Here is a 20,300-nt window from a genome sequence, read left to right as displayed (position 1 = left end):
AATCAATAGACAAACGGATTAATGCCTCATTATTCCCACTGAAGTAGCACTAGCAACAAGGAAGTGCTTGAAGAGTATGATTTCAATAATTGAAATTTTGTTTGGTTAAGGGACTCAAGTGAAAAAATTATTATTTATTTTCTTTATTTATACCCTGCTTTATCTCCCCAAAGGGATTCAAAGCGGCTTGATATAAAGGCATTAGCACAGAATCTAAAATATACAAATATACAAAAAATTAAAGCAGAATTAAACACAAACAGCAGTAACAATCCAGTTAACATCGATTAAAACATATTCTACGTTAAAAACCGCAGCACCCCTGACTAGATATTAAAACACCTTCATCTTTAAATACGTGTTTGAATAAAAAGGTTTTAGCCTGCTGCCAGAATTGTGACTGGATATTCACACAAGGTAAACATAGCTGTCAGGTCTGGAAAAATGGGGCACATGTCAACTATCTATATCAGGCATGGGCAAACTTGGGCCCTCCAGGTGTTTTGGATTTCAACTCCATGTTGGTTCTCAAACTAAGTACCCCATGCAATTATTATGTATTTCAGAGGAGCTACCAGAACAATTATTATGTTGTGTACTTTATAATTTCTCATGAGTGGTTTGATGACAATTTTTATTTTTTATGGTTGTAATGTTTTTGTTTACATGTTGTTCGCCACTTTGAGTCCCGATCTGGGAGAAAAGCGGGATAGAAATTGATCAATAATAATCATCATCATCATCATCATCTCTGAGCCACCACTTCCATTTAGGTTATTTATAAACAGAGCTGGTTTCCCAACATTCAAAAACTCAAGAAGTCACTTTTTAAAATGTATTCAAAGTGTGCAGAGGGCATACCTCTTACACTACAAAGTAATGTGGAGTAACAGGTTTATCATGGCATAAACTCTCCTTTACTGGAGAGCTAATCTAATGAAATGCATAATTCAGGATCATCCAGTGCAAACCATTTCATCAAGTAAGATTAACTGAATTTTTCAACCTGGAGACCAACAGTACAGAAACAGCAAAATTCTATTGTCAAAAATATAGTGAATTCACTGTCATCACAATAATCCTTCAGCCTATGAGATGGAAGGTGTTCCCGCACCAAATATTATAAACTATGGCACAAAAATTGATTTTAATCTAGGAGACGGGGGAGATGGAAGAGAGACAATGCATCATGCAGTTTAGTGCTTCACAAAGCAGTTGAAGAACACCCAAACAGGCCTTTATCGCCCACTTCCTCTGCATGAGCAACTCTGAGTTGAGTCTGCTTAGCTCCATAAAAGGAGAATATAGCATTCACATAATGGTGACATCATCTCTCCAGCCAAGAGGAAGTGGAGCAAAAGAGGCAAAGGTTTCAGTCCCGCTTATAGCTGATTCATCAACACAGACATCTGACTGCAGCTAGATGGGAAAGGGCTGCCTTCTAATCATAGAAAAGATAACTCTTCTCCTCCTTACTGCACATCACAGGGGGGGAAAACCCTCTACATTTATCCACAAAGATATTTATGCAATAATACCCAGGCACTGGCAAAACAGGATAAAAACAACAAGTGAAACTGAGAAAACACAAATGGCTACGCTCTATTTAGTTGTCTTTCTCTCCAAATGTTCCAGTGCTCTTTTGATAACCATTTTCCATATCAGCACTATACTGAAAAAAGCCTCAGGATATATTTTGCCTGCACATACTTTTTGAAAACCTTTGAGGGAGGGGAAAAAATCCGACCAACCTGACATTTTAACCTTGGCATTGTCTCTGCTTGGGTGATGCAAGAGGAATGCAAGGCTCTCAAGTTATCATCCTGATCAATACAAACATTCTGAGTGCTGCCTTAACTGAAATGTCTAATATATAAAGCACTGTTGAGAGTTAACAAAGAGGCCTATGGCCATTAAACAGTCACAAGGAGAAAGAGGTGCTCAGAGAAGGATGCTCAAATGAGTTGCAAACATTTCCAAGAGAGCTAGGTTTATGAGAGGGGTCGTGGTGGCGCAGTGGGTTAAACTGCTAAGTTGCGGGACTTGGTGATTGAAAGGTTGGCGATTCGAATCCAGGGAGCGGGGCAAGCTCCTGTTATGAGCCCCAGATTCTGCCAATCTAGCAGTTCGAAAACATGCACATGTAGATCAATAGCTACCGCTTCGGCGGGAAGGTAACAGAACTCCATGCAGTCATGACCTAGGAAGCGTCTACGGGCAACACCAGCTCTTCGCCTCAGAAATAAGCACCAACCCCCAGAATCGGACTCGGCTAGACTTAATGTCAAGGGAAACTGTTATCTTTAGGTTTATGAGTGATACAAAAGTCAGGCATCTATTCTTGCCAGATTAACCTCACCACTAACATATGAGATCTCCTTTGCACATCTCCCACTACACTAACTAGAGACAGACTATTTAGAATAGGACCAAACCCAAAGAAAATTTAGCAGAAGAAATTGTTCCATTTCCCACTAAAACTATTTATACTGAAAAGCAATTCTACTTACAATAAAGTCATTTAAAAACCACCACATCATTCCTTCCTGTGTGCATCATAGCAAAATTACTCTGCTATATTCTGTGGGCTTCATTTAGTCTGAGAACACAGCTGTTGATCATGAGACATGGCAGCTCAGAGCACTAGAGCTCCATTCCTACCAGACGGTTTGGCTGCGCTGCTTCAGCTTGAACCAGCGTCAGGCCACAACTGACTTTATTGTCCACCTTTAAATTTGAACAAATGTAAAATGATCTAGTGTGTTATCATACCTTAAAATAACTTTGTGCTTTTTTAAAAAGTAAAGATTTCTTAAAATAACTTCTTGCTTTTTAAAAAAAGTACATTGTTACTGGTTACAATCTGAATGCAATCTCCAAACTAAACTACCATGCCAACCGCAAAGTGCTGTCAGGCATCATCTGAGTTGGTTCATTTGGCACCCTCCCTTGCAAGATTTCTGCCAAAACACCACATAACGTAAGTACATCTTGTCACATTGGGGTAACATATAGTATTGGAAGTTCCTTTCATAACAGCCCATGTTCCCCCAACACAAATATTCCTGGTTTTTTGCCATTCGTGTATGGTTAAGATGGCAATAATTATTTTTGGGTTGTTGTTTCAATCTCTTAAAAGTACCAAAGGTACAAGAAAGACTGAAGCCAAATGCACACACATGCAAACAAGGTAAACATAGCTTTCAGATCTGGAAAAATGGGGCACATGTCGACAATATGAGACAGACAAAAGTTTCCATTATCGATGTCTATAAGTTATGAATGACAATCAAAATCATGCAACAGCTGAGAGCTACCAACTTGTATCATGTAGACAAGCAGCTGAAGTTTAAAATAGAAAATTTGCATGACAAATGTGTTTCTGCAACTCAAGTAGTTAGGCAGATTGGTAAAAAGCTAAGACGTTCTGTAGTCAGCCTCTGTGATACTTATGTTTTTACTGATCCATTCTATGCAGATGTACTATAATTCAGATTCCCTGAGGCTCACTATAAAAGATTCACACTTTATAGAAAGCACAACAAAACATTTAAAAGTGGGGGGGGGGGGGGACAAAATCTAAGAGCGTTTTCCAGTTTACCAGCAACCTGTTCTGACCCAACAGTAAATCATTTCATTTCTGCACAAACTATGAGGGGACATGCTGGTGAGCTTACATGGAAGTCATTGGTCCTGGCAGGCCTGTTATAAAACGAAGACCCAGGAAGAAAAACTCCCTTTGTGAGAAAGAGTTCAGAACAAAAGATTAGCATAAACAAGCCTGATTCAACTACACACAGACTGCTACTCCAACCAGGCCAGGCTAGACTTGACTAACAAATAGTAGATTCCTGGCCACAGCCTCAGAAATATGTAAACACTTCTCTCTTCCCTCCCCCTTCCCTCCTCCCAAACAGATTAATGCTTATTGTTGGACAGAGCAGATCTTCAGTCTTCCTAATCCCAGAGTCATAAGACTTGAAGAACTACCGACAACTCATACGCCGAATCTTACATGCAAAACTGCAACACACCACAGCACTGGGCATTACAAAGAAGTAGCCAATTGTGGCTGTATGGTTCAATGAACATCATAACATACATTATGGCTATGCACTATTCAAGGTTATGTATAAGATACAGTAGCTTTACTTTTGTGTATTATGTACACAATGGCACAGGAATGCAGGCTCTTAAACGATTGGCAACCGACTACTTCCTTCTCCTCAGACACGCACAGACAAGCATATAGATAGGGCCCCGATGCCTATCTTAATATTTGACTCCAAGAAACAAGACAATAACTTGTCATGTGTGGTTCAGCAACAACAAAGGTCCTGAAAAAGTCAGAGGTCAGACCCAAATGGGCAAAGTGCCTCACCCACCACTCTCTGGAGTAAATCTGGCTTGCAGCAAGAGAGTTTTTTCATTACCAAAGAATTATACAGGCTTCCAAGAGAGATGCCAGCTCCAGAACAAGGTAGCAACTAATCGGTTGAACTGCGCTGCAAAGAAGTGAAGCAATTTTCATCTGAGTGTACACCATGCAGTCCCTGCCCCTACGGCTGCACCAGCTGCCAATTAGGATGCCCTGTAACTAATGCTGGAATCTAACCAATTAACATGTAAGCCTTTCTGTTTTATCAGTGAAATGTGCACCCTATGCCGAGAATGGGTTCAAGTCAATGGCTAGCCTTGGTGCAGTTGCGTGTTTTGCCAAAGAAACAAAACACACAAAAAAGTGCTCAAAACCATGAAAGATTTCCCGCCTGTTAGGCTCTGAATGGAGTCTGGAGTACAACGGCTAATCCTGAACGCCTCTGGTCCTTGCAGAGCCCGTGGCCTTTCATCTTCTGTGCTCAATACAGATTCCTCCCATACCACTGGCTGCAGAAGCAAGCCTCCCCCACGGATTAAGCAGGACTCAGAGCAAAGAAAGAATGCTGCTTTCCAGAGACCAGAAGGGTGACTGGCATCAAACGTTATATTAGAGCAAAACCCCACCCAATGTAAAGCCCACTTATGCTCTTTCTATGAACCTCTCCTGACCTTTTAAAAGCAGTAGTAACAGCTTTGCGAGATTAATCTACTCAACTGGAACATAACAATTATCACAACCGGAAATGATTTTTTAAAAGCATACTCACCTTGCATCATACTCCTATAGGCTGTGTCTGTAATGGCATAGATGTGAGGGGGCATCTCGTGTCTCTTTTTGCCCTTATACATTTCCACAATCTCTTCTGAGTAGATGGGCAAGTTCTTGTAGGGATTTATGACCACACAGAATAGGCCTGAGTAGGTCTGCAAAATGGATTTCATGAAGAATTCATAAGCATGCATTTTCTTTGTTGTTTGACATGAAGTTACTCATTCAAGGATTTATATCCTGAAAGACGCAGAGAGAGCTAACAGATCAATAAAAACTAGACAGTTCCTACCCCCAGGCTAACATGTAAAAATGGATGACCCAAGACAGAAAGGGATGGAGAGGGAAAGAAATCACTTCCTAATTTTTCCTTCACTTTGGCAACATACAAAGTGGTAACCATGGGAAATCTCAGAAGATTTATCTTAGAAAACATTCACCTGGGCTACTATAATTGCCATTCATTACCAGATATTTAAGCCCGTAATCAAATCTGCCATTTGCTGTATGAATACAACTATTCATAGTTGACCACTGAATCACGCATTTGATTTTCCATATATCTTTGATGTTAATTGCAGAGAGTCTGCATTTTTCAGCTGTACTCATATAAACAATTACCATTTGGCACTTCAGAAAGCATTGGATGTTTAGACAATAAGGGAAGCTTAATATTCTCTATGCTACCATGGATTCATAAAGAAGAAAACCACGGATATTGATAAAATAGTAAAATCCAAGGGTTACTTCTGACATATAAAAATGTGGCAGTGTTGTGGCATATAAGTTAGCACGCAAGTTTACCGAAGTTTATTTTGCACAATTGATTTACCTAGCTAGAAGTTATTTGAGATGAACCCTTGCTTGAATCCAGCAAGTTAAGATACGTTGCTGGTCAATAGAGATTTGGAGGTAGCGATCCACCATATGCCCTTTGGTGCCCTGGCGAGGTGTTTTGATAGTTCATGAGGCAGAACAATCAGAGAGTCACAATAGGACAAAACCCAACAAAATTGTCGAAATAGTAAGCAAGCTCTCGAGTTCTTTAAGATACCTTCAACAGGCTTTGTGTAATGCAAAAACACAAATGGGGAGGAAAAGTGGCATAATATTAAGGCCACACAGTCTAAAGTTTAAGTATCTCAAGATGGAATCCTGGAGGAGGCTAGTAGACACATAATGGGATTAGCCTTTGTTAAATGCTAACACGTTTCAGGTTGGACCAGGGCTGCTGAGAGAAAGTTACAACCACTGCAAATCCTCTCATTCATTCATATATATATATATATATATATATATATATATATATATACACACACACACACACACACACACACACACACACATACATACACACACACACACACACAAAACATTATCTGTAACAGACTAGAAACACTAGCAGAAAGTACTCAATGAAGTTGGGTTCAGGGGTCATGTTGTGTCTTGAGCAACATGCATGCCCATTTTAACATTTTTTCCTCACACATGAGACACCCAGAACATTGTTCCACAAGCAAAATTTGCAATGTGAATGCAAGGGAAAAACAAAACAAAAACCCTACGTTGTTACTCTAGCAGAGTTTTTATTCTCAATAGGATGTCAGTTAGTGTATGTGTTCAGGAAAGGGAGGGAAAAGAAGAAATAAAAATGACATGGCACCTTATAGTAAAAAAAAAAAAAACCAGCAAAAACTCCAAAATCAAAAATAGGTACCTAGCCCAAACAGTACCAAAATCTAATATACAACTGAAACTTTAAAAAACCAAGACTAAATCAATAACAAACAAATCAAGAAAAGGCTAGAGCAATTTATTTGAAACAATCCGATACTTAACAAGATTCTGGGTAAGCAATATGAGGTGAATTGTTAAGCAGATCATTGATGTATATGTCATTAGCAGAAGTACTGTTATCTGGAGTGCTGTTATAAATGAGGTTCCAGATGAAGAGGCAAGTAGAAGTATTGCTATCTGCACTTATGTGGGCAAATAACTGTAACATCTCAAGCTATAAATCTATCACTAGTCATCACCTAACCTAGTGAAATGAACACTAGAGGGTGGCTCAGTTGAATCAACTATTACAGCCAATTATGAATATTGTATACCAGATTGTAGGTTAGTGTTGCTTAAGTACTTTTAAAAGTACTTGTGTCAAACAGTGTGTTTGTTCATGCTATGAGTATTTTCAAAACATTCCACATTTCAAATGATGAAATTAGATAATATCAGGAATATCCACTATGCACTGCTAGAGATGTTGACAATCTTAAATACAGGCTTGAGAGTGAACTTTCACTACATATATTCAGTCTCAATTATACCTTACATGGTTTAGTGCCATCACATGCATGACTTCACATGTCTGCTTCATTACATTTACATGTTGACAATGTAGAAGTGTTTTACATGCCACAAAACAAATGGATTTTCTCTCAGATGATAGAATACAGTGTTTCTCCCCTCCACCTATGTGAGCAGAGGCTTGCTCATATATGAGACAACCTTCACTAGATAAACCTGGGGCAGAGTCATATAATGATAATGAGACAAAGTCTTCAAATGGTTGGAATGCTAGACTGATCCTCTTGAGGGGAAGAACAAACAAAATCAGTTCAGAGCCCAGAAAATTACATATTATGTACAAATAATTGAGATGAGCTACTCAAAAGGTAACTCTGATACTAGGCAACAATTGCATTTGTTCCTCAATACTAATGTAAGGATTAAATTATTTAAGTTCTCTTAATAAAAAAAATCTTTCCAAGGAAAACCTAGATGCCTTCAATTTGGGCCAGTAGCTAATGTTTGACCACAAATTTGTTTGTCTTGGTCATTTTCAAAACCCTGCCCAAAGAGCAATGTTTTCAGCTCTTTATGGAAACATTGCAGTGCGGGGGCTACCACTGAGAAGGCTCTCAACCCCGTCCCCTCTGACGGAGCTTGAGACAGAGGTGAGACTGAGAAGAGGGCCTCCCCAGATGATCTTAGAGCCCACATCATTTCACAGGGGAAAATGAGAGAGAAGAGTCATCTTTAAAGGCACAAGAGCTACCTTGTGATGTTTAGATGACTTCCCAAATTAAAGGCATTAGACAAGTTTGGCACTACCAGTAAGAAGACCTAATTTACACCCACTCATCTAACCTCACAGAGATGAAATGGTGAATAGGGCCTTCCAAGTGTATAGTGTCAGAAACAATTATTGTATTATAAGCAGCATCACATCATTTCCTTGCACCACTTCTGCAGGGCACCTTCTTCCAATGTCTCAACTGAGCAGGTTCTCAATAGTTCCCCCATTCATGGAAAACTTAATGCTTGCTAAAATTAGAGGACAATGTCTTAGCAAAAAAAAAAAAACACCCCACACCTAAATATTATTATTCCACATTATTCTGCAAAGGCTCATGCCTAGGCAAAGGTAGCAGCAGACAAGTTCTTAATATGCATGCTTAGTCATATATAAACAATTACAAGTCCTTGTTTCCATGGCAATAAGCTCTAAAGAACTGTGCTGACACTTTGAATGATGAGAGCAGCACTAGAAGCCAAATCACCTGCTCAGGGTCTATGCTGCAGCACAACATGTTGAAGGTCTGTAGTGCAAAGAGTGTTGTAGCTGTTGCAGTTCCCACTGCTCTCTGTTCAGTATAATGACTACATCAGAGTGGTGCTGGCACATATGTGCTAACTTCATATGAGTGTACCCTTTTAAGCAAGGTTCTAGATAAAGAGGCAAGTCAAAGAAAGTAGATCAATGTGGACTAAACTTAATCCTTTTTAGGGTTTCTTCCAGCATGGAGAAGAGAACACAACACGCAGGGTGACATGCAAATGCTAGAGGCCAATCACCCTAGCACAATTATTTCCCAGGGACTCCATTTGGGAAAAATCTAGAGTAATTAAAAATATATTGAAAATGAGATGGAGGACATCCAAAACTACTATCCCACATTTAGTTAGGCCCTAAGGGAAAAAAAAACAATACTTACATAGATAAGCCCCGAGTAGTATCTTTCCTTTAAGTTGTGTAAAACAGAAGCCTCATTCAGGCAGGTCAATTCAGCCATGTCTTCCACTTTAGAGAACTTAGGCGGGTTCATCTTTTGGATATCATCTTTGTTTACTCGTACTTTCTTCCCATTCTCTGCAAGCTCCACAATAGCTTCATCTCCAACTTCCTCCTTTAAGCTAGCTGGTTCAAAACCATTCTTTTCTGATGGGACCCACACCAGTTTCTTGGCCGCCCAATCGGCCTGAGCAAGTGGGTTGTTGATGAGATTTCTATCCACATAGAGGTATTTGTCAGCATCTCTCTGAGCCATGATGGTTTATAAGAAGGGACCTGTTAAAAGACAAGAATATATGTTAATATTGTCAACATATCAATATTGCTACCAATATTTTAACTCTATAACCTTCTAGACATGTATAATTGACATCACTGATTTTCCAACACCTTTTTAAAAATCTATAAATACCATGTATTCACCTGAGGTATCCCCATGTTCTTAGTTTTTAGACTATCTAAAGAGTCAATATAATTTATGATAAGCAAATGGAACAAGTTAAATGCTTGAGTACTATATGCAAGACTCCGAGAAGTTCAGACCATCCAGTCCAAGGTCACTGTTCAAAAGATTGGACCACCCACTTGTCATTTCCTCGTACTAAGTCTAAAGCACAAACAGATAGATAAATAAAAACAAAAGGAAGGAGGAAGGAAATCATGCATTTTATTTGTTACCCACCTCTACGCAGGGCTCAAAGTGGGGTAAAACATAGTTAAAATATACAGATAAAACAAAGAACAAAGATGAAAACAACAATACTAATTACATGTAAATTTAAAATTCATACTTTAAAATTGACTGGGTGGAGTATATATGTAGAGTATAAAGGTACACAATTACGGTACTCAAACAGAATAGAGCTGTAATGGTGACAGCGTTCATAAATGGCAGAGCAAATGTGAGTGTTGGAGGGTTTCCCACAGCTGTAGTGCACAGCTCAATTTTTTAAAAGGTTGTTTGATTCTCACACTGAAGAGCAGATCTATCATAAGAGAATTGTAAGCTGATGGCTTTCCCCAAATCATAGGAAATAGTGATGTCAAGCACTTTCTGAAAGCTTTTACTCTTCTTTAGAAAAGGAGAGTAAACTTCATACTTGCAAGATCTACTTTGTATTTTAAAAGAACTCTAAGGCATTTCAATAAGGACCTCATCACACTAGAGAATGAATTTAAATCTAGTTTCTGCCTCCTGCAGAATTCTGGGGTTTGTAGTTTAGTGCGGCTGTTAAAGGCTCCTCCCTAAACTACAAAGCTCAGAATTCTGCAGGAGGTAGAAACCAGATTTAGAGTGGATTCATTCTCTAGTGTGATGAAGTAGCAAGAAACAGACCTATACTTTGAATGGCTGTACGGCCAAGCTTATGAACCATCGAGGACTTTTAAGATCATCTGGAGAGGCCCTGCGCTCGGTCCCGCCATTGCCACAAGCATGGTTGGCAGGGACGAGAGAGAGAGGGCCTTCTCAGTGGTGGCTCCTCGGCTATAGAACACCCTTCCTAGGGAGATCAGATCGGCTTATTCACTTTTAGCATTTCGGGAAAAACTCAAGACATGGCTATTCGAGCAAGCATTTGCAAATACTGAGTAACGGACATAAGAAACGGAACAACTACACGATGGGACTGGACAATGTTTTAGTGAGTATTTATTGAATTATGTTTTATTGTTGCTATTATGATTTTATTGATGTTAATGTTTTTATATTGTACTTGTGTTTTTGTGGCATTGAATTTTACCTTGTAAACCAACTCGAGTCACTGGAAGGCTGAGAGGGGCAGTATACAAATACAGTAAATGAATAAGTAAATAAAGGAAGGGGGTGGGCCTGAATACATGCTCAGTGAAGGAATCATTTTGAGTGCCAAAAGAGTGCCTACAGTTGCATACAAGAATCCAGTCCTGTTCATTTCCTTGCTTCACAATCATTGACCACCGTGTTAAATGAAGATATGGCATGGGTGTCTGCTAAATAGGAGAGAACCATGCAGTTGAAGGACTTAAAAGCATGATGTACAGGATGCAAAACAGAAGGGAGGACTGGTAATTCTCCTTTCATAATGTTCGCAATAGAATCATGGCTGGCAAAGCAACAGCTGTACTCTAAACCTTGGCTGCACAGCTTCCTGCAAATGCAACTTCCAAGAATCTAAGTACAGTACTTGCCTTTTTTGGCCATAATTGAGCAGGACACACCAGAGAATGCGGGCTTCCAGATGAATTAGGTTTTTTTCAGGAAATGATGAAACTAAGAGTAACCAGGAAGCTCTACAACCAGCCTGAAAATGCTTTTCTATTCCCTTGGGCCTTTTCTTCTTAGAAGACATCTGACATGTTTTTTATCATTCTTACTGACATTCAGAAAAGAAGAAGAGTGTCCACTCTTTTGTTAAAAATTCTCAGGAGATTGTTTCTGAGAAAGTGTCCTTCTTTAGTCCTACCACACCCTTATTAATAAACACCCTGAAGCAGCAAGGGACCCTTAACAAAGACAAAAGATTGCGCTAACCACATAATAATCTAGTCTAACAGGTATGGCTTTGCCTGGAGGACAGTGGGATTGCTTACCGTCCCCTCTATGGACATAACAGCATCAAACAAACCTTGCCTCACTTAGGAAACAGAACTGGCTTCTATGCTGATGGCACTGGTTTGAACGTATCACAAGTTTTATACAGAAAAAGAAGCTACAGTCTTAAAATCCTTATATGATCTAGCTTTGAAGCCCAAGAAAGGTTGTACCAGGAATTTTGCAGAGAAGACCTGAAAGGTAGAAAGACAAGACTTTCCTTCCACCTTGCCAATTTCATGCATATTTTGCAGGACAAAAGGCTTTTAAAAGGAGCTGACCAAGTTCAGGACCACAGAATGGTTGCAAAAAGTACCTGGATGTCACAATTTGCTCTACAGATTACATGTGTGCTCTTTGCAAGACTTTGCAAAATGACAGTTCTCTTTATTTTATCACAACTGTTATTTTGTAGAGAAGAGTTTTAAAGTAAAGGGTATGACAGAAGTAAATTTAAATCATATTGCCCATCTTAGGTCCTTATCACACTAGATAATGAATCCAATTTAAATCTGGTTGCTGCGTCCTGCAGAATTCTGGGGTTTGTAGTTTAGGGAGGAGCCTTAAACAGCCTCAGTAAACTACAAACCCCAGAATTCTGCAGGAGGCAGAAGCCGGATGTAAAGTGGATTCATTCTCTAGTGGGATAAAGTACGTTAACTGAGAGAAAAATGTTTGTTTTTTATTGATATAAATATAACAGGCCAGGAAGACAAGTCATCGGAGGTCTATTTTGTATTTCACTTGTTTTTGACTGACTGAGAATTGTGACACTTCCCATCATAAGGTACAATTCCATTTTGTCAGTCCTGTTATTTCAGGAGAATATGTTTATTTCAGTGAAAGTAGCAAAACATTAGAGTACTTTTCCTAAGCTTTTTTTAACACAACATAGCTTCTGTCAGAAAAACTGCTCGCATCTTAATTACAGGAAGTTTGAAAACTCAAGAGGAACTTTAAAAAAACTGACTGCAACATTCAAGAAGGAACCCATTATAAACTACACATAAAAGAAGAGCACTTGAATAAAGGACAAAGAGCAGAACAATACCTGAGAGAGGAACAGAAAACAATTCTAGTTCAGAACAGGAAAAGATGTGGCAGTTCTTTGGTGGCACGCTAATAACCCAAAAGTCTTTATGCTTGAACAGGAACCCATAACAGACCAGCAAGATGTCAAGCAGACACATCTTCCCACAACTACCAGTAGCAGATCAAGTGGTACACACTAGCCATCAAAGCATACACCAAAGTGAATCAATGTTCCTTTGTGCTACTGTTAAGCCTAGTTTAGTGCTTCAGATCCCTGAAGAAAATTGCTCATTATTAAGGACTAGAGAAAGTCTTCAGCACTAAATGCATGTTAGGAAAATAGGGGGACACCAATCTGTGTCATTCATGTGACCAGAACATATTTCACATTCATTTGCCATCATGCTTCTTTTTCTATTCAAGCACCCAAAGCTGCTTGTTGTATTAAATACAAATTAACTTAATTTTCTGAAAACCATTCAATCAGCCTATAAGAATACAGGGACAAATATACACAAAATAATAAAAGAAACCATAATTGTTTGAGGAAACAGAAGAGACTGGATCCATTTTCCAGATTTAAGTCTATTGCCCTATATTTGTAGATAAAAAGTGAAGCTTCTTAAGAAACTATCCTGATGTGTGAATCCCTATACTCCAAGGGAATTCCACTCCCAAATATGCAACTATATCAGGCATGATCAAACTTTGGCCTTCCAGGTAGGAGTTGGGAGTTCAAAACACCCAGAGGGCTGAAGTTTAACCATGCCTGAATACTTCTTGATGTAAAAAAAATACATGATGCAGGGGAGCAGAAAAGGATGAGCAGTGAACTGAATGGTTCAGCCCTGCTGAGAAGACAAATTTGCTTCCCCAGGTTTTCCTGGAGCAGATCTGATAATTATAGATACACCATCAGCATATGCTGTCATGGTTGGAAACTAAACAGCATGATGCTGGGCAGGTAGCCACCCCTTTGATGTGGGATGAGAGGAATGAGCTTTGCTGGAGCACTTGAAACAGCAACCGTTTCTGAGGCAGTCTTCCCTGTACACACTCAAGCTAATGTTTTACTATTGTGTTTTACAAATGAGTTCATTCTGCCTGTGTGGTTCCTACAGCATCTGCACTACAATGAATAACCAGGGTGGCCAGAAACAGTTCTGAGCACCTCAAAGTTGCTGTAGGTTTGCCTTGTCATGGCTATAGAACATTTAGTGGAACAGTAAAAACATATAGAAAGGGGGATTTTCATAATCTCAATTTGCAACATTTTTTTAAATACACTTGATAAAGGAGGAACTTAAATCTACCTCTTGCTTAGAGGAAGCAAGTTAACCCACTCCTTACTTAACTTCATACAGCATTCTTAATATACTAAAGAACATATAACTTTCTTTTTTTCCCACATTCAAGATGAGAAACCTAATGGGTTTTGAGAGGAAAAGCAATCCCTATATAATATGTGTGTGTGTGGGGGGGGGGGGTGTCATTAATAGAACACAAGCTCCTCCATGCAACATCTCCCATGCTGTTTTCCACCAAAAACCAGTATCACCACACATCCATCAAGACACAAAGAAAGAGAGAGAAAAAGCACAGGGAAAATTTGGTGTATACCTGACCAACACATAAAATGTTTGAGAGCAAATTCAGCAAATTTGAATTGGACTGCATAATCTAGCAAGTACATGGATGGTGAGATTTCAACCAGTCTTCCATTGAAAAAGATTCTTCATCTAGACCTCAACCTTCATCTAGACCTCAACCTTTGTGCTTCTAGATGTTTTGGATCTCAGTCTCAAGAGCTCTAGTCAGTAAGGTGAATGTTCAGGGATTCTGTGAGTTGAAGCCCAAAATAACTGAAAGGCAAATGGTTGAGAAACCCAAGTCCAAATTTTAGAAAAACTGGGAAAATGGCGCCTCCTGCCTTAAATTTATTTCTTCAGAATTATTTGTACTGCACTCCACTTGGCATAATTTTGTCACTTGCCACAGGATTACTTTTGGGATTCTGCCACTGACCAACATATTCAGCACATTAAGGTATAAGTAGAAGGAAAGCTTAACAGAAAATCTGCTACAAAATAACTAGAATGTAGTATCTGAATATGTTCTAGGAATACTAAGCCAAGTAATTTTTCCTGGTATGAACGTCACAGGCTCTTGCTAATAGGTAACTGTATAACATAACCAAGGCAAGCTTCTGGAGAACAGAAAGACAACATTTTCTGTTGTGGTTAAAAACTCCTCTTCAGGGAAAAGTGCCCATTAGGAAAGTCTAGTTTGGAACCTACAAAATCCTTCTAGCTGCCTAAAAAATGAAGCTACTGAGCACAAACAGGGCATAAACAACTGATAACTGCCAGCAAACCAAGCACAAGCTCTTAGTAAAGAGTAGTTGTACTGATGTTTGTACTGTAATTTTTAGAATACAGTAGTTCTGCTGACAGAACTAAGCTTCCTCATCCAAGTCATGGGAGCCTGGTTATCACAAATATACAATAGAAAAATGTCCAGAAGATTTAATTATATGGCAAACGCTCCCTAACTGGTAAGAGCAGCACATGAGATTATGCAAAGAACATAGTTCTAAAGCTATTGTCTATAGGACTACAAAGCCCAATTCAGTTGATATGATCCCAAAAAGCTGGGCTTCTGGAATAAAACATCTTAATAGTTGCTCTCTTCACCTCAAGAATGCAAGTCGCTTGGGAAAAAAAGTGATGTAGAAACTTCTATAGCTTTTAAATCTGCTGGAGACAGACTTTGTAAACAGTTACAAAAGCATAACTATCACATCTACTTATAACTGCCCTGTTGTCGCCTATTTGGAGGCATGTGTGTATAGCATTTCACTGTTCAGATCACTTCAGTGTTGACTAAGCACTGGGGGAAAGTTTACTGGTATGTGTATGCTCTGTGACACAGAGCTTGAAGCAGAAAAATTGGCTTCAGGTACTAAGGTGAGGGGGGTGATAAACTGAAATGACAAGTACAGCAGTACACTCCTTGACTTTTGAAATTGCAAAATGAGAGGCACTCGGATTAGCAATATCCTGTTGGCAATGATGCAAAGCAAAAATGAGCTCAAGGCAACTGAAGATAGGCATGAGGGCAAAATGGAACAAGTTGTGAAGGCCATTTACTAATGAGTCAGAACATTCACTAGGAAAAGTCCAAGTTTCCCTCTCTAACGCAGGTGTGGGTTGCCTATCTTAAATCAGCTGTTATTTTTAATGTATTTCCTCTCATAACTAAAGACAGCAGAACTCCAACCACGTAGGCTCTTTTGTTAATGAAAGACAGCTATTTAGACTTCCTGCTCCCTCCAGATTGGATGGAAAAGAGGCAGATTAGGATCCGTGTTGGGATTGGCTGGGGGTCCCCTTGATGACACAGCCTAAGGCGGGGATTCCCATAGTGGGAAGAATGGCTGCTGGGGATTGGTATGTTCAAGGAACCAATCTACTGCAGAGATGCCCCTGGGAGGGCACAGTACATGAAAAAATAATGGTGTAAACATGCTGATGAATCTGATTAACTCTAGTGTCCAGCTCCATGAGAGAGAAAGGTGCTAGATCCAAAAACAAAGGTGTTTTCAGACAATCAAGAACCTGGCTGCTGGTATAGGAAGTTAATGAATGCACATATATTAAGCCCCCTCTTCCATGGGAGTGGCAGAGTCTCAGCCTCTAGTTAAATGGACAAACATCCTGAGCTCATTTTGGCGGTAAAGAGGATTATCTATCTACATATACGCACAATAGTTTTGATAGTTATTTGGCTTGGGAAATGGCTGGAGGGATCCTGGCCACGGTAGTCTTTCCCAAGGGATTATGTAAACAGGGTCATGGAGAGGTGACTGCCTTCAAGTTACATTTTGATAGATATATTAGAAGCAGTTTATACACTTCATATAAAGAACTGATAATGTACAAAATATATAAAAGATATAAGTTATACAAAATCATCAAATTGATACACTTTATTAAAAAGTTGGAAATGATAGAGTTTGTAGGATACAGCTGCTGCTAGTCCATACCAGAACTTCCAGCTTTCGAAATTTCACAACTCCAGAACTCCAGAAAAAAATTTAATAAAAAGGAAAAAACCATATATTTCCTTGAAGTCTCTTGGTGAACTATAAATCTTTTGGAGGGTATTATGGCTCAATAATAAGAATATAGTGAGGCTGCAAAAGTAAAGGCACTTCTGATGAAATGATTACAAGTTGGGGGGGGGGGTAAACAAGAAGCCCAAATAGTATGCAGCAAAACAGTTATTTTTTAGTAACATGGCCAATTTCCGTTCTTCATTTAGACTCCAACCTTTTACAAAAGAAATAAAGAAAAGAAAAATCAATGAAGTTATGCAAGAGTGTCCACAAATTCTCTGAATCAGCAAGTATAGAACTAGCTTGGTCATTTTAGGCCGATAAGAACAAAAGATCCAGACTAAGCCTTTTGTGGATACAATCCACATGTTAATTTAGTGAGTGACTAGAATCTGGAAATGATATTCACCCTTCATTTTATGAAAGCCATAGTCACCAAGAATGCATAATCCCGCAGAATGTTAAGTATTTTTTTATAGTTAAAATCCCACTTTACTCAAAAAGGGTGCAAAATATTGAATTGCCACCCATGTTTATATCCTAAATTAATCTGATTATGGGGCTCAAACTGGCATTTCACATCCTCTTACATAAATATTTCTTGTCACAATTATGTATAAAGTCTTCCTTTTCTGTATTCTCTATCTTTTGAATATAATTTCATTCCCATGGGTTTTTTTAAATTTGTTCATCTATAAACAAGAAACTTGTCCCCTTTCTATACAGCACCTAGCACATATTATGTACTTTATAAATAAGCAGTGCATAGGAGATGGATGGTGATATGTAACAAAAATAGTATTAATTAAAGTCATTAAATCATTTTTATGAATAAGGCACTACAGAGTTGGATAAACATTACTATGGAAACTAACAAGTCATTACTAGCCTTTGTATGTCATTTGAGGAGAAAACTCCTCAAAGAAGGGGAGGAGAGCACACAACAGGATTTTTCCTCCCAAATTCTGGTATTGGTTAACCAAAGAGCCAAAGCTACATGTTCTTGTGCTATACCCTAAATCCTTTATAACTAAAAAGTCTCTGCAAATTGCTTTGGGTACTGGCCTAGAACAGGTACTGGCAGGGACAGAAAAATGTAGAGGGCAACATAAATCTTGAGAAGGTACAGTACTTTGTATTAGAAACTAAGTTACGTGCACAATTCACTTTGTTGCGATCACTGCTTCCTCATAAAAAAAATCTATCATACATTTCCTCCTACTGCTACTCAAAGTGGTGATCCCTGGACCACGTCAGCAGCTGGTCTCCAAATAGCTCCTAGAAAGGAAACAGTTGTAGCCAATAGACACAAAAATGATGCCATTCCCTGGTACTTTGAAGGAAAAAAAGCCTGTCAATCCACCACATGAGATAGCCTGAGAATTATTGCTGTACACCATTTCTTGAAGCAACTGGTAATAACACAGAGGTTCCACCACACAAAAATATACTTGGCAGGGACAGAAAAAGGCAAGCGAATGTGAAAGCCGTGGGCCACTCCTCCTATTATGAACTAATTGCAGTTAAGTCCAGGGCATGTTTCACTCAATAGAAGCTGATATTAATTAGTCCAGCTGACTTGAGTACAAGAATTGCTACATGAAAATAGTATCTTATGTGCAGAGAGAAGGGAGGAAGAGATAGATGTTTTTTTCCAACTCCATCTTTAGAACACTTAAGCTCAACTGGCACTTGCCCAATAACTGAAAGTTGGGACTATATCTTATTCCAAGCTAAATCTAGGAAAGCATGCTCTCTGCAAGTGTTGTTTCGTATTACCATGTGTGCAGTATATGCCTGCTCAGCAGAGGAAAATACAGCATGCCCACAAGGAAAACATTCCAGAGGGAAAATACATTCTTCGTGACCACTCAGCAGAGTAATCCTGCTTTAAGACGACAGCAGTGGCTTTGGAAACTCTCGCCCATCCGTGCTGCTCAAGAGGTTTGGTTTAGAGTTCACCATGTCTCCCAAGGCAAACTAACATATGTAGCTATGTCTTTGAGTTTTGTAATGGTTGAAAAAGGAGTGTGCCTTCCGTCCTGCTTTTAAAGAAAAGAGCTCAAAGTAATGTCAACAATAGCATACTATCAAATTCTTGCTTACTAGGCCACAGATGGAAATTGCAATTCTCACTCATTGAGATCTCACAGCAAGACTGCACCTTCTCCCAGTTTATCTTCACCACCTTACTTCTCCTCCTTCTACAAGCTTCAGGTTCTGCATCACCTTGAGAGTTCTCGCATTCACATAACTATCTCTTCTATGAAATCTCTCCTAAACTACTCTTTCTTCTTTCAGTTATTCCCCCTTTCCTTCTCATTTCAGCCCTTGGATAGAAGCAAAGTAGTTGAAACAAGGACTGCAAGGTGCAGGGTGAAATAGCAGACGATTAAGATTAATCAATGATACCACCATCTGGCAAGAACCCATGCTCAAATGCAGGGATTTACAGCTTCCCTCCACAGTTCTAGCCTTGTTTTTAACAGTTTGAGATTTTCCACTCATATTACCTCTGTTTTCAGCATTCTGATCAAATAAATGCATATTTATCACAGATCACTCACTGTGGCAAATAGAACAAGTAGAACTTTTGAGCCACCTTTAAGGCGAACACATTTTCATTCATGAAACCAACCCTTTTATTAAATGCAAGGATGACCTGTAAAGCATTAAGTGCAAAATACAAGGATATCACTGCATATAACCTCAAAACAGCCTTGCAGTAACTTACTCAGTGATGTTGGCTAACCCCTTCACAGCATACTTCTCACTTGTCACTATTACTCTCCTGAAACCTAGATGGTACCCAGGTCCAAACAGTTTTGAACTGGATTTTTGAAGCTGTTGTTGTGACCATGCAACAGTTTCATGACTCAGAATGTTCATGCAAATAAAACGTTTAGGGACTGTGAAACCCACAATCTTTCCTTTTTTCAGTAAGGAAAAAAAACCAAGATACTTTGTCTGTACAGCAATCCTCAAGTCCTGACTTTAAACAAGCATACACCTCAATACTGAGAATAAGACTTATAATAATAATAACAACAACAAATATATTTTATACCCTGCCTCCATCTCCCCTAAGGGACTCGGGGCACCTTGCACAGGGACAAGCCCAGAGAGCACAAAGTTAAAAATATAACACAATAAGATAGCATCAAAGCAAAACCAAATAGAAACATATCACAATAAAACATATCATAAAAACAGTACCATACAAAACGATAAAAGTGCTGAGTTCAGAGGGCTCTGGGCTTGTGCAAATTCCTAGATAGAGCTAAGGGAAAGCGCAAAATTCAGAAAGGCAGGGCTGGAAGGATAATGTTCGTGGGCATTAAAATGTCAGGATTGT

General features: G+C 39.0%; 1 protein-coding gene across 1 annotated transcript in view; it reads right to left on the bottom strand.

Moving 5' to 3' along the window:
- Nucleotides 1-20,300, bottom strand: part of MYH9 (myosin heavy chain 9) — an 83,594-nt gene that overhangs the window by 53,141 nt on the left and 10,153 nt on the right. The window contains exons 2-3 of the mRNA XM_060776978.2: nucleotides 9,148-9,500; nucleotides 5,148-5,304 (exon numbers count right to left, since the gene is read on the bottom strand). Coding sequence (XP_060632961.1) covers nucleotides 5,148-5,304; nucleotides 9,148-9,480 — 490 coding nt within the window. The 5' untranslated portion in view covers nucleotides 9,481-9,500. The remainder of the gene's footprint in view (nucleotides 1-5,147; nucleotides 5,305-9,147; nucleotides 9,501-20,300) is intronic.

The sequence above is a fragment of the Anolis sagrei genome, chromosome 5, assembly GCF_037176765.1.
Source record: "Anolis sagrei isolate rAnoSag1 chromosome 5, rAnoSag1.mat, whole genome shotgun sequence".
NCBI classification, from domain to species: domain Eukaryota; kingdom Metazoa; phylum Chordata; class Lepidosauria; order Squamata; family Dactyloidae; genus Anolis; species Anolis sagrei.
Note: the sequence above shows the minus strand (reverse complement) of the source record. Positions and strands in the feature narration are given on the sequence as shown.